The sequence below is a fragment of the Carcharhinus amblyrhynchos genome, chromosome 7 (genome assembly GCF_965287045.1).
Source record: "Carcharhinus amblyrhynchos chromosome 7, sCarAmb.v2.hapA, whole genome shotgun sequence".
Taxonomy (NCBI): Eukaryota; Metazoa; Chordata; class Chondrichthyes; order Carcharhiniformes; family Carcharhinidae; genus Carcharhinus; species Carcharhinus amblyrhynchos.
Window position 1 is genome coordinate 104,812,124 of NC_137330.1, and position 21,023 is coordinate 104,833,146.

Sequence of the window (21,023 nt, forward strand, 5' to 3'; positions counted from 1 at the left end):
TGAGAGCTCTCGAAAGTATGGGGGAAATACAGCAGTTCATTGGAACTGACTAGCTTGCTCCACAAACAGCAATAGGTTGAATGGCCTTATTTCTGTGCTGTGGTTTTCTTCTATGCCTTAACGATTCTATGACTTTAATGTCCAGTGGTAACATAAGGCATGAAAGAAATATACATCCATCTGTCTCGGTAATTCCATGTTTGCATCTGCACAGCTTACAATGCCAATCATTTGTATGTTATAATATTATAGAATAACAAGCACATACTGCATACATTGACCATCAACCACATCCCACCCAATTATCTCTGCATTCTGCACATCAATATTCAGGTTTGATACAGTATACTTTATTTATGTTGAAAATCTATCACAAACAGCAATTACCAAATTACTATGTTAAGCATTGATCAATTTCAAGAAACTGGGTCTTTTTAAATTAAATTGCTGTATAATATTGGTTGTTTGAAGGACAATGAAAGCCTCACAAAAGATCTACTATTCATGTGGAAACACAAGCAATTTCAACTGCAAGACTAATTGACTTTTGGTACTTTTCTGGATAGCTTTGAGAGTGCTCAGGCATTTTGTTTGAATTCCTCAGGATTTCTGGTTGGGGTGGAAAGGAAACCTCAATATTAATTAGTTTAAAAAAAAGAAAGAAATTGCATTGTTAGGCCAATCTCAGTACTGATGGAGTCACAACCATGAGTATTATTCAGCCTGTATACAAAGTTAGGGTAGAGAGAAACCACAGAAAATTTAATTTCTGCTCAGTGACATAATATTGTATTGGGAATGAGTAAGTGGACTAACTCAGAACATTCACTGTTGTAACCTGAGACTTTTTGTATGTGCAGCGGCAAGCCTGTAGATAACACGTACTACATTGTAAAGATGTCTGGATAAACTATCAGCCACCTTAATTTCATGAGGAAAATATAGTCTAGAGAAAATATTTTAACAACTTGATAAGTAAACTATTACTTTTACAACAGAAGTAGTCTTAACTTAAGCTTCAGAAAGAAAAGGACAACGATTAAACTAAATTATATCAATTGCAGGTTTTGCAAATACAATTTGGATTTTGAGAGTCAAGTGTCAAACAAATGCAACAGGGATTGGACAAGACTATTATAGAGGCAAGAGTAATTTCACTCTACGATGTACGCTATAGTAGACTGTTGTGTTACATGGCTTTCAAATCCATGTCAAATTTGTCCACGTTCAGCTGAATTCTTCTTCGAAAGTCATCATTGGCACACTTAACACCACCAATACCCTGGATGGTCGTGCTTGCGAACATTCTATTCTCAGTGTAGACATGCTAGTGCAATCGGTATGAAGTAAGGCTTGCTGATCCAGACCAACAAGATCAGCCTACTACCAACCTGTATAGAAGATTATTTTGGACAATTACCAAAACTTTTTAGTGATTCCCTCAAGCTTGATGACAGCTGGTGTAATGATTGGAAAAATATGAAACATTCCAAATGGATTTCTTATGGAGGACCTCCACAAGAGTATAACACTGGACAACCGTTAACCAAAGCCAGTTATGGCAGATGCTACTAACTTCTGCATTGATGAAAGATTCAAGTATCTCTGTTACATGACTATAGAGTGCCAACTCAGACCTGGAGCACATCAAATGCTGCCCTCAGAAAATAACCAGTTAAACTGAAGTTCGGACTTGCACATCTAACTTGGATATTGATATTGGCTTTGTTTTTTTGCTATTCTGTGAAAGAGGAGGAGCAACTTCAGAAAGGGCCCAAAGACAACGTATCCATCTCTTGTGCATAAAGTTTATTAATTGAATGTTCACATTTTTTATATTTAAAATACTTACGTTCTTCTTCTTTTGGATCCAGTTGTGTCACACTAACAGAAAGACGGTCAACACGTTCCTGTAGAGAGTTAACCCTGAAGGAGAAACTATGAGCTTCATTGAAGAGTTCCCCAAATATATCTTCTGCATATTTACCTAAAGAATAGTTTGGAAAAATGACAGAGCAGATTCAAATTTGGAAATGGATACCAAGATTGTATCGATGATAAAGCTGGAAAAAAAAGGGAAGTCAGACTTCAATCCTCCAGTCCTAACAAGTCCTTATTTGTGTCAAGATCATCTACAAGATGTAAGTGGAAATCAATGAAAAATTCATACTTAGAATTCATAAATATTTTAAAAATATTGTGGCCACAAGCAACACATTCAATTTCTGTGACTTTCTACACCATAGTCTTCCAATTTTATTTTCAGTTACGCACTTAAGTTGTGGAATTCTGCTTCTGTTTGATAAAATATGCTAGTAACTCAAAAATCTTAGATTTTTGTGATCGAGTTTATACCTTCTAATTGTCAACTCAACAACAAGTGAAGATTTTTTTCTATTTACCTCACAAAAATTTCTAAATTTTGAACACTTCCATTAGGTCTTTGGGCCTTCTCTACTTAAGGTGAAAGAGCCAATTTCACTAGTTTCTTACAACGAATGTTCCTTATCTTAGTAAACCTCAGTTCCCTCCCCATGATCTTAAACTTTCTAAAACTTTGGGTTTGAAAATAGATAAGTCCCCTGGTCTGGATGGGATTTACCCTAGGATTCTCTGGGAGGCAAGAGAGGTGATTGCAGAGCCTCTGGCTCTGATCTTCAGGTCGTCGTTGGTCTCTGGTATAGTACTGGAAGATTGGAGGATAGCGAATGTTGTCCCATTGTTTAAGAAGGGGAACAGAGACTTCCCCGGGAATTATAGACCAGTGAGTCCGACTTCTGTTGTGGGCAAGGTTTTAGAAAAAATTATTAGGGATAGGATTTATAGTTATTTGGAGAGTAATGAATTGATTGGAGATAGTCAGCATGGTTTTGTAGCGGGTAGGTCGTGCCTTACTAACCTTATTGAGTTTTTTGAGAAAGTGACCAAAGGGAGACTTAGACAGGTTGCAGAGCTGGGCCGAGAGGTGGCGGATGGAGTTTAATGTGGAGAAGTGTGAGGTAATTCACTTTGGTAGGAATAACAGATGTGTCGAGTATAGGGCTAACGGGAGGACTTTGAATAGTGTGGATGAACAGAGGGATCTAGGTGTATGTGTACATAGATCCCTGAAAGTTGGGAATCAAGTAGATAAGGTTGTTAAGAAGGCATACGGTGTCTTGGCGTTTATTGGTAGGGGGATTGAATTTAGGAGTCGCAGCGTCATGTTGCAACTGTACACAACTCTGGTGTGGCCGCACTTGGAGTACTGTGTGCAGTTCTGGTCCCCACATTACAGGAAGGATGTGGAGGCTTTGGAGAGGGTGCAGAGGTGGTTTACCAGGATGTTGCCTGGTATGGAGGGGAGGTCCTATGAGGAGAGACTGAGGGATTTGGGGTTGTTTTCGCTGGAAAGAAGGCGGCTAAGAGGGGATCTTATTGAAACATATAAGATGATTAGAGGTTTAGATAGGGTGGACAGTGATAGCCTTTTTCCTCGGATGGAGAAAGCTAGCACGAGGGGGCATGGCTTTAAATTAAGGGGGGGTAGTTATAGGACGGATGTCAGGGGTAGGTTCTTTACCCAGAGGGTGGTGAGGGATTGGAATGCCCTGCCTGCTGCAGTTGTAAATGCGCCTAGTTTGGGGGCGTTTAAGAGATCCGTGGATAGGTTTATGGACGAAAAGGGATTGGTTTAGGTTAGAGGGTCATTGTTTTTTAACTGGTCGGCGCAACATCGTGGGCCGAAGGGCCTGTTCTGCGCTGTAGTGTTCTATGTTCTAAAATAGAACATCCAAGTTGGACACATTATCCTAACTGTGGACTCAGTGATGATTTGTATTGCATTGCCTTTTCACTTTATGCTCTGAACTTTGGATCCAACAAATATTTTCTATATAATTTTACAAATTGTCCTTTCACATTTTAAAAATGTATCTGAACCCCAATTTGATATTCTTTCCTTTCTTCTTTCAATGTTTTATCACTGAGAATACATTTCTTACTTTTTCTTCATTTATCCACATAAACATTTTTCCTATCTTTACAATCCACTAATTTATTTCCTTATGAAGCTCCGTACAATTTTTCTCATTACGGCTGGACCTCTCTCTTTATATTCCTCCATTCAAAACATTTATTATCCACTATTCAGTTCTGTTCTTTCTTCAACTTTTCACTGTAGCAATGGTCTTTTTCAACATGACGCATCTAAAGGTATTCCAGTAAGCTCTAAAATATTACCTTTACATGTTTATCAGGCACTTTGCAATCTATGTTTACAGCATAATAGAGCACTGTTGGGTGCAACCTTATATTTCTTTTCATGATTTAGCTTATTCATTCAGGTGTTGGAGTAATGGGATGAATATAAGACTCTTTTATTCTACCAAACTTTGTGCCAAATAAGCACCAGGATTATAATTGTTCTTTATGTTAGCACTGAACGAAGATGTATTAAGGGAAGCAAGAAAGCGGTGGGAAGAAACAGATGTAAAGGACCAATTTAAATCCACAATAAGAGGGAATGCAAGTAGAATTCCAAGGAAAACTTGGATGGAAAACTTCTAAAGTGCAAAGTCCAGGAACAAATGGCAACACCTTCTAGGAAGTATCCCTCATGCCTACCCAAAACAGCAAGATGGCAATACAGGAGAATTTACCAAGATTGGTGCAGCTTAAATTGCACCAACCATCTTAATTATTTCTGTACTTTCTAGACCAGCCCTAAGGTTTCTACTGGTTTGCTCCCATAAACATCTGAGTCGCCAACCAAGCACATCACTGGTGGCGAAACTGTTCCAGCTTCCACAAGAGCTACATTGAGCTGAATGAGTAAAATTTAAAGTTAAGATTGATAATAGAAAGGGAAATAGAGGGGGGAAATTTGTTGCCACAAAAAGTATACAATTAGACTTTAGATTCTGTTCCCTAAATGCTATCAGTTTCAAGTGTTGAAAATTCAGTCAACTCCATAGTGATGAAATTTTGATAATGTGTCCAAATTTTGATATTTGATAAATATTACTACAAGGATTTCAAAATGCATTGTAAACAAACCAAATGTAGTATAAAGTCTTAATAGAACAGAAACTTGGCTCAAATGGTTCAGTCAGAAGAGAGCACCAAAACATGCACATTGGTGGCATATTTTTCAAATATCAACTCAATCACTTAACAGTATCTGACTAGATTAATGCAAAGAATTCTACAACATTGTGTAATTAGTAACATTAAGGAGTGGGGGTGGTGGTGGGGGGGGGGGGGGGGGCGCGGTGGAGAAGAGAGGTGAGGGTGTGGAAATTATAGATTGCCAGCTGAAGTTGATTGATCTGCTGAAAATAAAGCGCAAAATTGGTGTCAATGGAGGACTGTATTGGTCTGAAACGAAAGTGAATAATTTGCTACAGATTTGTCTGAATCCACTTACCTGGATTGACAGCAGGTAGGCATCGTTTTGTAAGCACTGAGCAAGTGTGCAATAACCTTTCATTAATGCATCAGCCATTTAAAAGGTTCATGTACATCATTGCATTTTAAGATAAATACTCATGTATTATTTTTCAACTGCAGCTATAAAACCAAAAGATGGAAATTATGTAATTATTTTAACTTATTTTAAAAGAAACATGGTAGTATCCAAAAGAATGAAAAATCTATTAAAGAAACATGGAACTGCTCTTAAAAAGAATGAAGGAATCATTTTAAAGTTAGAATAAACTAGATGGTTAATTTCTATGTCATTTACACCATGCACAACGCTACTATTAATTTGTTTCCATATTATGATGCAAATATTACAATGTATTAGTTCATGCACATGATCTATTAACGCAATGTCAAACTTATGGGCAAGTACATTCAATGTGCAATGCAAGTTACTTACTCAGGCTACTCAGCTGGCGGATTACATTTGCTAAAGAAATGTTGGTCACACATTCCAGTTCATTCCGGATACTTCCTGGCAGTACTGTATGGCACAAATATCTGGGTTCTATGTTTCTTTTCACTAATGGCATTCTGAATTAAAGTTAGAGTGAGAAACCTGGAATAGAGAAAAACAACATTTTCTATCAGTGTTGAGGTGGTTGGAATCACTGCTTTATGCAAATATTTTGCACATAATTTACTTTTTGGGAACCTATACCCAACTGTCAAAAAAAATTTCTTCATGGAGAGGCAGACAGTAAAAAGTGCATAAGGACACTTTCTTATTCATTCATGAAACATGGCATCGCTGGCTGGCTAGCATTTATTACCCATTCCTACAGCCAGAGCAGAACTGCTTTTAATCCCAGAAAGGCAAAAATAATTTCTGAAAGTTCATAAAGTGTTAAATAAAATCAATGCTCTTATCACCAGGGTTTAAGTCCCTTTAATAAAGGGAGTGAGATATTGCAACCAAGATTCCAATAATGTGAATTGCTGCAGCAGAAGAAATTTCTGGTAAAGTTATAAAAGAATTCAAATTCTACTTGGATGCACTTGATTTCTTTGGCATTTATCAATAATTGTTGCTGACCTTGACACAGAGTGTGTTAATGTAATCTATCATTATGTAGGAAACCCAAAGATTTCTGGTTGTACATCTTATCCAATATTATGATCCTTTGACTTCAAAAGAAGAGTAAAATCTTTTGTAATATAAAAGCAGTGCTGATCCCATTGATTGGGTTAAATTTATCCTTTAAGAAGCTGGAAGATTAAATTCTGTGCCTAAATTCAGTACAAAAAATTGACAATGTTTTTAATTATCAGAATCCTGGATTAATTAGTTCTGCCTTTAAATTAACTGTATGACCAGAATAGAGATTTTTATAAATCTATTTAAATGAAACTTTTGAAGTACCATATTTTATCCAATTATCCTCAGCAGAAAATCCAATTTACAATTTTTCTTTTGACCGCTTGAGGAATTAAGGTTGAGAGAAATGGGAACTCGTTTTCCTTGACCACAAGCACTCTGTTCTATTTCTTTTTGCGTCTGATTCCTCAATTTCATTACCTAAGGTTTTTGATCATCATATAGACAGTAACTATTTAATGCTTCCCACTGGCATATATTTGGATGCTCTCTGCCATGCTTTTGTCTAATAAGTTGTGGATAAACCATCTCCTGCTTTTAAGACTTGTAATTCATTTAGATCTCACCAGAATCTTTAATCCGAATTCTGACTTGCATCAAGTTCTAGTGACTTATCAATGCTCCCAAAATGTAATTGTGCTGTCATTCCAATACAGAACACCATTAAATGTTTTGCAGCCTTTTCAAAGTATTTAACATGAAACAACATGTACTCATTATTTTCTACAATGCTGAACACAGCCTAGCCTGTCCATCACCTCTGTGCTTGATGACCTACATGGGGAAAGGGTAACCAAAACCAGAGCTCCCTGGATAATAAGAGGGAGAAGAGGGAGGGGAGAGAAGGATAAAACAAAAAAGGTGCGTATGATAGAATGTCAGGTTGATAATACAAGTTAAGAGGCCTAAAGAGATGAGACTGTTGATAAGTAAGAACCAGATAAGATGCATCTGACCATCATGTGGCAAGAAAAACTGGAAATTGTGAAGGTAGTGGCCATAATCTTCCAATCCCCCTTAAATACATGGATAGTGTCAGAAGACTGGATAATTGCAAATCATATATCATTATTCAGAAAAAGGTTTAAGGATAAATCCCAGCAACTGCAGATAAGTCAGTTTAACCTTGGTGGTACAGGAAAACAGTTGGGACAAAGTTAATAGTTACTTGGACAAATGCAAATTAACTCAGGAAAGTTAGCATGAATTTGTGAAAGGCAAATTGTGTTCAACTAACTTGAGGTTTTTGATGAAGTAACAAAGAGGATTGATGAGGATAAAGCACTTAGCGTTGTACACGGACTTCCAAATGACATTTGATAAAGTGCCATCTAACAGACTTGTCAGCAAAATTGAAGTCTATGGAAAAAGGGTGAGTGACAGTACAAGTTATGACTTCAGACATGAAGCAGTAAGCGGTTGTTTTTTAAAACTAAAAACAGATATATAGTGGAGGCCCCCAAATGTGGGTACTGAGGAAATTGCAGCATCCAGAGGAAACCCACACAAACACTGGGCGAACATGCAAACTCCACAAAGTGATCCGAGGCTGGAATTGAACCTGGGTCCCTGGCGCTGAGAGGCAGCAATACTAACCACTGTTCCAACATGCTGCCCCAAAAAAAAAGTAGACCAACAGACCCTTCATGCCTGTCCTGCCAGACAATACAATCATGGCTGATTGATCTTCCTCAGCCTCAACTCTTTGTGCCATTTTCCCATAGCCCTCTATTCCTCAATCTACAAAATGTTTATCCATCTCTATTTTAAATCTTCCAACGAAGCAGCCTTCACCAGCACTTGGGGCCAAGAATTCTGGACCCACTGCAAGAAGAAATTTCTATGCACCTCAGTTTTAAATGACTGGCTCTTTATCTTGTAGCTATGTGCCCTTGTTTGAGACTCTTCCACTAGTGAAAACATTTCACCATTTAAACTTTTAAACCCCCTCAGGATCTTATGTTTGAATAAAGGTCACCTCTCACTCTTCTAAATGCCAAGGAATATAGACCCAGACTATTTAATCTCCCTTGATGGGACAACCTTCTTCTTCCAGAAATTAGCCTGGTGAATCTCCTTTGGATTGCCTCCAATGTTTCTTAGATAAGGGTCCAAAACTGTACATTGTATTCCAAGTGAGGCCTCACCAACACCCTGTACAATTGCAACAAAACCTCCCTATTTTTAAACTCTAACTTCTTTGCAAATCTCCAATTTCCAGGCCCTATGAAACTCATCTCCAAACTCTGCGGTCTAGGACTTGGCTCCTCCCTCCACGACTGGATCCTGAACTCACTATCCCACAGATTGCAATCAGTAAGGATAGACAACACCACCACCTCCACGATCATCCTCAAAACTGTGCCCCACAAGGCTGTGTCCTCAGCCCCTTATTATATGCCTTATACATCCAAATTCCTCTCCAACTCAACTTTCATGTTTGTTGATGACACCACCGTTGTAGGTCAGATCTCAAACAATGACAAGACAGAGTACAGAAGAGATAGAGAGTCTGGTGAACTGGTGCAAAAACAATAACCTCTCCTTCAACGTCAACAAAACAAAGTAGATAGTCATCAACTTCAGGAAGCGTAGTGGAGTACACGCCACTGTCTACATCAATGGGGACAAAGTAGAAATGGTTAAGAGTTTCAGGTTTTTAGGTGTCCACATCACTAACAATCTGTCCCGGTTCCTCCATGCCGATACTATAGTTAAGAAAGACCACCAACGCCTCTATTTTAGAACATAGAACCGTACAGCACAATAAAGGCCCTTCTGCCCTCAATGTTGTGCCGAGCTACGTCCAAATCCAAGATCAAGCTACGCCACTCCCCATCATTCTGGTGTGTTCCACGTGCCTATCCAATAACCATTTGAAAGTTCCTAAAATGTCCGACTCCACTATCACAGCAGGCAGCGCACTCCACGCCCCAACCACTCTCTGGGTAAAGAATCTACCTCGGACATCCCTCCTATATCTCCCATCATGAACCTTATATTTATGTCCCCTCGCGACAGCTACATCCACCCACCACATGTCTACTACGACTCACCAACCTTTACAGATACACCATAGAAAGCATTGTTTCTGGATGCATCACAGCTTGGTACAGCTGCTGCTCTGTCAAAGATTGCAAGAAACTACAAAGGGCTGTGAATGAGGTCCAGTCCATCACTCAAACCAGCCTCCCATCCATTGACACTGTCTACACTTCCCGCTATCTTGGAAAAGCAGTCAGCATAATCAAGGACCCCATGCATCCTGGACATACTCTCTTCCATCTCCTTCCATTGGGAAGGAGATACAGTCTCAGGGCATGTACCAACAGACACAAGAACAGCTTCTTCCCTGCTGCCATCAGGCTTTTGAATAGATCTACCATGCACTAAGTTGATCTTTCTCTACACCCTAGCTTCAATGTGTGATAATGCTTTGTTTGTATAGAGTGCAAGAAACAATGCTTCTCACTGTACACCAATACATGTGACGATAATAAAAAAAAAATCACAGTGCCAGGGACCCCTGTTGAATTTTGATCCCTGGTGACTGTATGTAGTGTGCAGGTTCTCCCCGTTCTGCGTGGGTTTCCTCTAGGTGCTCCAGTTTCCTTCCACAGTCCAAAGGTGTGCGAGTTAGGTTGATTAGCCATGCTAAATTGCCCCCCTAGTATCAGAGGGACTAACAGGGTAAATACGAGCAGTTACAGGGTTAGTACCCAAGTGGAACAGTTACCATTGCAAGACTGATGGGACGAATGGCCACCTTCTGCACTGTAGGGATTCTACGATTCTACATGCGAAGGGATTAAAAAGGCAACAGGGCCATCAATAAAGAAAATGGGTGCATTGAAAACAAAGGTGAAGAAGCCATCACCAACTGCAATTAACAGTTGGAGACATGGATGGAACACTACTCTTAGTTGTATTCTGGGCAGAACATGGTCTCTAAAGAAGCTCTAAACACAACAGAAAGCCTGTACAAAAAAAGGGTGACAACAGCAATTGCAACAACTATTGATGCGTCTCCCTGCTGAAGTATTTGCCTGTGTTGCCCTGGTTACACTGTTGATCACGCCTAAACACATCCACCCTGAATCCCAGTGTGTTTCAGAACTAGAAGATCCACAATTGACATGATCTTCTCAATGTGGCAGCTGCAAGATAAATGTTGTGAATGAAAGATTCCACTATATGTTTCCTTCATTGATCTCATCAAGACATTTGACCACATAAGCAAAACAGTCTATTCAAGAAGCTGGAGAAAATTGGCTGCAGATTAAAGCTACTCACTCAACACAATTTTCTCTACCCACAACGTGACGGACAAGATCAGCAATGACTGAGAAACACAAGAACCTTTTGATATCTGCAGTGGGGGTCAAACAGTTGCATTCTTGTGCTGACACTGTTTAGCATATTCTTTGCTGTGAAATGCCTCCAGGTCAAGGAAGGTTGTTCAGCTTTGTCTGAGATCCAAGACAAAGGTGTGCCAAATCCTTAAGATTAGTCTACATTGATGCTGCTGTACTTACATTTCATACTGAGGAACATTTTCAGTTGCAATGGACAAACTTTCCCACACCTGGAAAGAGTTCAAATTAACCATTAGCACCAGGTAGATAACTTGTCATGGTCCAGTATGTTGCCACACCTGATCAGTATTTACAATGTAATGCTGGAGGTTGTTTTTTTAAAAAATTTTTAGTCCATTCTTAAACGTACAAAGAATGCACAGAGCAAATTGGGCAAATCCTAATCCATTTCCTTGCTGCTCCAAACAACAATTTAAATTGAATCCAATTCATGGTCCCCACAGAGACAGAAAAGGCATTGCACCCTAACTTGGGCTTGATCACATGCTTGACTTAGCCCAAAGGCTGAGAAGGGCATCTCTGTCAGGTGATCATGTTTTCACCAATCAGGTTAGTATTCATATCTCAGGCTCCACAATGAGCAACAACTTAATGCTGAAATCAAAACAGCTGCAGCTGAAGTACTGTACGCATTGAATAAGAATGTGGATTAGCAGCAAGCTGACAGAACACCAAAGGTGAGTGTCTGTAAAGCCTACAACCTCACTGTACACCTCTGGCGTAGCATGATCTGGACAACATATGCTAGCCAAGAGAGAATGCTGAACAGCTTCTACCTTCACTGTGTCAGACATATCCTCTATCTTTTAGCAGATCAAGTCACCACCTCTGATCCTTGCAGAGGTCCAGTGCTAATTCCATCAACATGAATTGAACGCCAAGCCAACAATGTCTGAGCTGGTTTGGTCACATTCATTGTTGGATAACAGCTGTACACCCAAAGATCGTCTGTACAGCGAATTGGCCATTGGGTCATGACCTCCAGCCTCCATACATCTACCACAAGGACATCTGCTAGCAAGATAAGTTGATGGGAGATGTTTACATGGACAACTGGAAGACAGTTGTGGCCTCGACAGGCTGGCTGTTTGGAAGAGCACTGGAAGAGGTAAACGGAAATGAAAAGCTCAACTGGCTAAGAAAGCCCAGAGAAAACAGATTCTAGCAAATGTGCTCTCAGTCCACTGCCTTCTAGTGACTGCCATACCATATTGGGGTGCTGAGTCACACCAGATAATGTTTAACACAGAGCTGAACCACCCATGTGCTGTCAGCACCAAGACGAACCTAGAATGGGAAGTTACATTTATGACATTTTAAATTCCAAACCTTAGCAGACTAACATAGGATGAAAAAATTCTTCAGAATGGTAACGTGGAAAGGATGAGGTAGAATGATAGACAGGAAAATTCTCGAACTGCAGTGACTGCGAGTCCTTCAGCATGGACAAATTAAGCACTATTGGATAGCCTAAAATGATTCACAACCAATGAAACACATTTGAAACATGGTCACTTGTTATCGTGAATGCAAAAATGAACACCAATTTCTGCACCCAAGGACTCACAAAGAACAAATTACATCAATGACTAAGTGATCTACATCTTTGTCACTGGTTGAAGGACAAACATTGCCTCAGGACAACTCCATGCTATTCAGTTATCTGAGCGGTCAGATGAAGCCTCAGCTCAACAACTCATCCGAAAAACAAAGTAGCACCCCAGAGGTTAAAATCATATTCAACTCCCAGGGCAGAATTGAAAATAGTGTCTTAAAGGTTAGAAAGACAAGTGCACGTTGGATTTATTTACTTTACACAGAGTTTAGTGAATACATGAAAAAGGATTGCCCAGGGAGTGCACCTCTTTTGCTGTCAATCAAATAAACTAAATTAAACAATCTCAGGGACAAAACAAACAGGGCAGCCCCCAAAAAGGGAACTGCAGGAAAAGCAGAAACAAAACAAAAATCAAAATGTGATTAAGGGAATCGGTAATACATCCCAGTCCCTGCCGTGTGCAAAGAGCACAGAAGAGCTTGATGGTGCCCTCGGACATCACATGCACTCCAGGGGCACTACTGAAATCAGTAGTTTAGAAAAAAGCTAGCATTAATAAATCAACCAGATAGATTAGTTTTTTTTCAAATTATAAATTCCTGCAGGCTCCATTTGTATAAACAGCTTCAGCTGGTTTATTATAATTCACTTCTGTAACCTGTAACAAGTTTCACCCAGCTTGCTTCAGCCATCTCCTCTTCTGCCAAGGAGAATGGAAGATAATCTACCAAAAACAACTAATTACGTAATATAACCCTGGTCAGTCACTTAATGACATTGGTGCTAAACAAAAAGCAGATATCTTCCATCTATAGTTATCACTTCTGTCAGAAACAAAAAACAGTACAGCACAGGAACAGGCCGTTGGACCCACCAAGCATGTGTCGATCACGTTGTCCTATCTAGACCAGTATTCCTCTATACATTACCTGGTCATGTGCCTATTCTGATAAGTCTTTAATGTCACAACATGTCTGCCTCAACCACCTCACTTGGTGGTGCATTCCAAGCCCCCACTACCCTCGGTGTAAAAAAAACCTACTCCTGCATATCTCAACTGAACTCTGCCCCCCCCCCCCCCCCCCATACCTCGAACTGGTGTCCCCTGTGAGTAATTATTGCCCTGGGAAAAAGCTTCCAACTGTTCACCTTCTCTATGCCCCTCAATTTTATAAATTTCTATCAGGTTGCTCCTCAGCCTCAGTCTTTCCAGGGAGAACAATCCAGTTTATTCAACTTCTCTCATAGCTAATAACCTCCATACCAGGCAACATCTGGTTAACCTTTTCTGTACTTCCATTCTTTTAGTGTAGCAACCATAATTGGACACAGTATTCCAAGTGTGGCCTAACATTTTATATAAAACTAACATCATTTGCCAACTTTTATATTCAATGCCCCGCCAATGAAGGCAAGCATGCTAGGGTGGCACAGTGGCAGTGGTTGGCATTGCTGCCTGTGCTAGGGTTCCAGGTTTGATTCCCAGATTGGGTCACTGTGGAGTTTGCACGTTCTCCCCATATCTCTGTGGGTTTCTTCTGGTTTCCTCCCAAAGTCCAAGATGGCAGGTTTGGTGGATTGGCCATAGTAAGTGCCACTTAGTGTCAGGGGGACGAGCTAGGATAAATGCGTGGGGTTGTGGGGATAGGGCCTGGGTGGGATTGTGGTCAACGCAGACTTATTGGGCCAAATGGCCTCCTTCTGCACTGCAGGGATTCTATAATTCTATGATTTCTTCACTACCTTTTCCACCAGTCCTGCCACTTTTAAGGATCTGTAGACCTGTATTCACAGGTCACTGTCTATTTTCCTGATGGTTCTGTCATTTATTTTATATCTCCCACTTGAATCAGATCTACCAAAATGCATCACCTAACATTTGCCCGGATTAAATTTTATCTGCCATTTTTCCGTCCAATTTTCCAGCCTATATTTTGCTGTATTCTCTGAATCTTCATCATTATCAGCAAATCCAGCAATTTTAGTATGATCCACAAAGGAGATAGAAGAGTGCAGAAGAGACAGCAGGTAAATCGCACCAACCAGGTTAAGGTTTAACAGATGTGGTGGCTTTAGCTGATATCATAATTTTTCATGTTCTAACATAACCAAATATAGTACCATATACGTGCACCTGTAAAACTAGAGCTTCTTTCATCCTGATCAATTGGGCCAGTGGGCTGATGAATGGCAGATGGAGTTTAATTTAGATAAATTAAAGATGATGCATTTTGGTAGATTGAACTGGGGTGAGGACTTACTCAGTTACTGGTAGGACATTGGGGAGAGTTACAGAACAAAAGTATCTAGGGGTACATGTTCATAGTTCCATGAAAGTAGGGTCATAGCCGGACAGAGTAGTGAAGGCAGCATGCTTGGTTTCATCAGTCAGAACATTGAATACAGGAGTTGGGACGTCTTGTTGAAGTTGTACAAGACATTAAGAACATTAAAAACTAGGAGCAGGAGTAGGCCATCTGGCCCCTTAAGCTTGCTCCGCCATTCAAGATCATGGCTGATCTTTTTGTGGACTCAGCTCCACTTACCTGCCCGCTCACCATAACCCTTAATTTCTTACTGTTCAAAAATTTATCTATCCTTGACTTAAACATTTAATGCTTCACTGGGCAGGGAATTCCACAGATTTACAACCCTGTGTGTAGAAGTTCCTCCTCAACTCAGTCCTAAATCTGCTTCCCCTTATTTTGAGGCTATGCCCCCTAATTCTAGTTTCACCCACCAATGGAAATAACTTTCCTGTTTTTCTTATCTATTCCATTCATAATCTTATGTTTCTATAAGATCTCCCCTCATTCTTCTGAATTCCAATGATAGCCCCAGTCTACCCAGTCTCTCCTCATAAGCCAACCCTCCAGTGCCAGTATGTCCTTTCTCAAGTAAGGAGACCAAACTGTACACAGCACTCCAGGTGTGGCCTCACACTGAGAAGGCCACACGTGGAATACTGTGCACAGTTCTGGTCGTTCTATTATAGAAAGGATATTACTAAACTAGAAAAAGTGCAAAAGAGATTTACTAGGATGCTACTGGGACTTGATAGTTTGAATTATAAGGAGGGGTTGGATGGACTGGGACTTTTTTCTCTGGAGCACAGAAGGCTGCAGGGTGACCTTATGGAGGTCTATAAAATAACGAGGGGCACAGATCAGCTAGATAATTAAATTATTTTTCCAAAGATAGGGGAATCTAAAACTAAAGGGCATAGGTTTAAGGTGAGAGGGGAGTCAGGTTTACAGCATAGAAACAGACCCTTCGGCCCAACTAGTCCATGCCACCTTTTTTTTGAAACCCCTAAGATAATCCCAATTGGCCCATATTCCTCTACACTCATTATACCCATGTAACTATTTAAATGCTTTTTAAAAGACAAAATTGTACCCACCTCTACTACTACCTCTGGTAGCTTGTTCCAGACACTCACCACCCTCTGAAAAAATTGCCCGTCTGGACACTTGTATCTCTCCCCTCTTACCTTAAACCTATACCCTCTAGTTTTAGACTCCCCTACCTTTGGGGAAAGATATTGACTATCCTCCTTGTCTGTGTCCTTCATTATTTTATAGACCTCTATAAGTCACCCCTCAGCCTCCTACGCTCCACAGAAAAATGTCCCAGTCTATCAAGCCTCTCCTTATAATTCAATCCATCAAGTCCCCGTAGCATCCTAGTAAATCTTTTCTGCACTCTTTCTAGTTTAATAATATCCTTTCTATAATAGGATGACCAGAATTGCACACAGTATTTCAAGTGTGGCCTTACCAATGTCTTGTACAAGTTCAACAAGATGTTCCAACTCCTGCATTCAACATTCTGACCAATGAAACCAAGCATGCCAAATGCCTTCTTCACCACTCTGTCCACCTGTGACTCCACTTTTAAGGATCTATGAATATGTACCCCTACATTTCTTTGTTCTGTAACTCTTCCCAATGTCCTACCATTAACTGAGTAAGTCCTGCCCTGGTTCAATCTACCAAAATGCATCAACTCGCATTGGTCTAAATTAAATTCCATCTGCCATTTGTTAGCCCACTGGCCCAACTGATCTAGGTCCCGTTGCAATTAAAGATAACTTTCTTCACAATCCACTATGCCACCAATCTTGGTGTCACCTGCAAATTTACTAACCATGCCTCCTATATTCTCATCCACATCATTAATATAAATGACAAATAACAGTGGACCCAGCACTGATCCTTGAGGCACACCGCAGTTCACAGGCCTCCAGTTTGAAAAACAACTCCCTACAACCACCCTCTGGCTTCTGTTAAGAACAGCAAGAAGTCTCAGCTGATTCACCTGATGAAGGGGCAGCACTCCAAAAGCTTGTGGCTTGTGCTACAAATAAATCTGTTGAACTTTAACCTGGTGTTGAGAGACTTCTTACTGTGCTTACTTCAGTCCAAAGCCAACATTTCCACATTCTGTCAAGCAGCCAATTTTGTAACCATTTAGATACCTCATCCTGGATCCCATGAGATTAAACCCTATGCAATAACCTACCATGCAGTACCTTGTCTAAGGCCTTGCTAAAGTCCATGTAGACAACATCAACTGCACTGCCCTCATCTACTTTCTTCAAAAAAATTCAAATTTGAGAGACATGATTTTCCATTCACAAAGCCATGCTGACTGTCCTTAATCAGGAGGGATACAAAAGTGTCCAGGGGGCAATTTTTTCATGGAGGGTGGTGAGTGTCTGGAACAAGCTACCAGAGGTAGTAGTAAGAGGTAGGTACAATTTTGTCTTTTAAAAAGCATTTAGATGGTTACATGGGTAAGATGGATATATAGGGATATATAGGGATATGGGCTAAATGTGGGCAATTGGGATTAGCTTAGAGGTTTAAAAAAAAGGACAGAATAGATAAGTTAGGCCAAAGGATCTGTTTCCATGCTGTAAACCTTTATGACTATGACTTTCCAGGATGGTGGAAAATGACAAAGAAAATCTTTACATTGTAGCTTGCTAGGTGTCCCAAAGCACTTCAAGACCAAATAGATCATTTTTTAAGTTTTTGACAGCAACACTGACATAATTCCAAAGCACTTTTAACATGTGGTACATGTTCCAAAGGATAGAACTATGTCTTGATTGCTAAAGAATTTGCAGCAAGGAAGCATGATTTTGGAAAACAGATGTCACAGGATTGGTTTGGAGGCCAGTAAAGCTATTTGATCTCATCCTTTAGGCATTTCAATATTTGATTTAATATCGTCACATGTATTAACAGTGAAAAGTATTGCTTCTTGCACACTATACAGACAAAGCATACTGTTCACAGAGAATGAAATGAGAGAGTGCAGAATGTAGTGTTACTGTCACAGCTAGGATGTAGAGAATGATTAATTTCATGTAAGGTAGGTCCATTCAAAAGGCAGCAGGGAAGAAACTGTTCTTGAGCGAGTTGGTACGTGACTTCAGATTTTTGTATCTTTTTCCCCCGACAGAAGAAGATAGAAGAGAGAATGTCTAGGGCGTGTGGGGTCCTTAATTATGCTGACTGCTTTTCCAATGAAGTGTAGACAGAGTCAATGGATTGGAGGTTGGTTTGCGTGATGGATTGGGCTACATTCACGACCTTTTGTAGTTTTTTGCTGTCTTGGGCACAGCTGGAGCCATACCAAACTGTATTACAATCAGAAAGAATGCTTTCTATGGTGCATCTGTAAAAGTTGGAGAGAGTTGTTGCTGACATGCCAAATTTCCTTAGAATTCCAAGAAAGTAAAGGTGTTGGTGGGCTTTCTTAACTATACTGTCAACATGGGGGGACCAGGACAGGTTGTCAGTGATCTGGACACCTAAAAACTTAAAGTTCTTGACCCTTTTTACTTCATCCCCATTAATGTAGACAGGGACATGTTCTCCTCTACACTTGCTGAAGTCAATGACAATCTCCTTTGTTTTGTTGACATTGAGGGAGATTATTGTCGCTGCACCAGTTCACCAGATTCTCTATTTCATTCCTGTATTCTGTCTCATCATTGCTTGAAATCTGTTCCACTACAGTAGGACAGTAATAGTAATATTCCATCAGAGCACCTGCTTCTTCAATGAATCAGTGTTCTGTCTCAGTTTTCATGGCAGTTTGTTGCAACTATTAATCAATCTCCATGAAAATAAATACTTCCTTGTGCCAAAATTTGTAAATATATCCTCAGAACCAAACCAACAGGTTTCCACAAAAATATGTCCTCTTGTCCAAATAATTTTTATTTGCTCATGCCACTCACATTCACTTGACAAATGCCGAGGATTGTTAGGGGATACAACAGGATATTACAGTTTGGAGACTTGGGCACAGAAATGGCAGGTGGAGTTTAAATGAGACAAATGCAAGGTGATGCATTTGAGGATCAAATTTCGATGCGAATTATACTGTAAATGGCAGAACCCTTAGTAATATTAACATACAGATAGATCTGGGCATGCAAGTCCACAGTTCCCTAAAAGTGGCAACACAGGTGGCCAAAGCGGTTAAGGCAACATATGGCATGCTTGCCTTCACCAGCCAGGGCATTAAGTACAGGAGTTGGGAAATCACATTGCAGCTATATAAAACCTTGGTTAGGCCACATGTGTACTACTGTTCTTTTGAGTGCAAATAAGGTTCACCAGGATGTTGTCTGGTCTTGAGGGTGTTGGCTATGAGGGGGGTTGAATAAACTAGGATTGTTTTCACTGGAAAGATGGAGGCTGATGGGAGACTTAGAGATCTACAAAATTGTGTGGGGCAATAGACAGGGTGGAAGTGTCAATTACAAGAGGGCACAGGTTCAAGGTGAGAGGGGGGAGTTTTTCAACGGAGAGTGGTGGGTGCCTAGAATGCACTGCCAGAGGATGTGGTGGAAGCTGGTGCATTAGCAACATTTAAAAGGCATCTGGATGGGTACATGAATAGGGAGGAAATAGAGGAATGCAGACCAAAGGCAGGTTTTTTTCGATTGGGACATCATTGGCACAGGCTTGGGGGGATGAAGGGCCTGTTCCTGCGCTGTACTTTCCTTTGTTTTATACCATCAACTGCCAGTATAGGCCTGCAGATAAATTATTCAAACTTCACAATACTTAAAGGACAACTCCAAACATCAACAATTTCTGTGATTAGCCAAAAACAAGCCAACTTGCATCCATCTCTGCCTACTCCCGTGATCACAGTAAGTCGTCCAACAGGCTTATTTGGTAGCAAACGCCACTAGCTTTTGGGGCTTTTCCCCTTCGTCAGGTGAGTGAGGAGTTCTGATCACAAACAAAGCACATGACAGACTACTCCTGTGATACCAGGTTGCTACTGAGCAGTAGCTTCAGTGGACTGGCCAGGTAAATGCTGTGCTTACAAGAGCAGATCAAAGGCTGAAAATGCCATTGTATCTCATGTGAAACCCCAAAGCCTGTCCACCAGCTACAAGATACAAATCAGGAGTATAATTGAATATTTTTCACGTACCTGGATGATTATGGCTCTAACAATACTCAAACTCATTCAGGACAAAGCAGCTCGCTTGATTGACAATCAATTCACCACAATAAATATGCACTCCCCTTCACCACTGATGCACAGTGGCAGCAGTGTACTGCATCAACAAGATGCTCTACAGCAATTCACCAAGTCTCTTTTGATCTCTATCACCTAAAAAAGGACAGGGTAGCAGATTCATGGAAAAACCACTATTGGCAAGTTCCCCTCTAAACTGTACACCATTTTGCCTTGGAATTATGTTACTGTTGCTGTATCAAAAACTTGGAACTCCCTAACAGTACTGTGGGTGTACCTACACCACATGGACTGCAGCAACTGTCCACAACCTTCTCAAAGGTCCACAACCTTCTCAAAGGGATGGACAACAATTGTTGACCCGGCCAGTAACATTCAGATCTCAACACAAAAAGCAGCTCATGATCAAATCATTCCACTTAGACAGGTAAATATGCCAGGTCAGCAATTGCTATGCAGAGATCAATAACAATGCTTAACCGGTGGCTAAATAAGACAGTTGACACAGGCTTTTGTCTTCTTTCCAAAGAACTTTAGAATGGAAATATCTTACATTGGATCCAATGCTATTTTCCAGTCTCAACAACCAAAATGTTTTTGAGAACCACATTTATATTGTGGAGTATTTCTGCTCCAGAAATCAGTGATAAACGTTACTATATTCCTCTATCCAGCTCCAATGCTTCAACATGTATGATGATTGAAATTTGAAGGTAGAGTTTGGTGTTATTTTGACTAACTTCTGCTTTAATTTCATCAGTTGACAAGCAGAAGAATACATAAGCAACATAATGTCATGCTTTAGATTCAGAGGTGGGACTCAGTTTTGAAGTCATATTGTTATATCTACATCACTGAAAAGATAAAATGCCTGTCTGCAGCAGCTCATAGTAGTTTAATGTGTAGCTCATTTGACTCTCAAATTTTTAACAAATCGGATTTCTGCCTGTCACTATAAACAGGGCATAAGCTCAGATTTCACTTCGCAACGTATTCGGGTGATAATGTT

General features: G+C 40.2%; 1 protein-coding gene across 5 annotated transcripts in view; it reads right to left on the reverse strand.

Annotated features, from left to right (window-relative positions):
* The window catches only part of wasf1 (WASP family member 1), a 133,707-nt gene that overhangs the window by 58,676 nt on the left and 54,008 nt on the right, over positions 1 to 21,023 (reverse strand). For 4 of the 5 annotated variants that reach the window (XM_080192894.1, XM_080192896.1, XM_080192893.1 and 1 more), the window contains exons 2-3: positions 5,864 to 6,022; positions 1,853 to 1,987 (exon numbers count right to left, since the gene is read on the reverse strand). In XM_080192894.1, coding sequence (XP_080049020.1) covers positions 1,853 to 1,987; positions 5,864 to 5,996 — 268 coding nt within the window. In that variant the 5' untranslated portion in view covers positions 5,997 to 6,022. Of the gene's footprint in view, positions 1 to 1,852; positions 1,988 to 5,407; positions 5,551 to 5,863; positions 6,023 to 21,023 lie in introns of those variants that run through there. The other variant, XM_080192897.1, reaches the window with a different exon arrangement.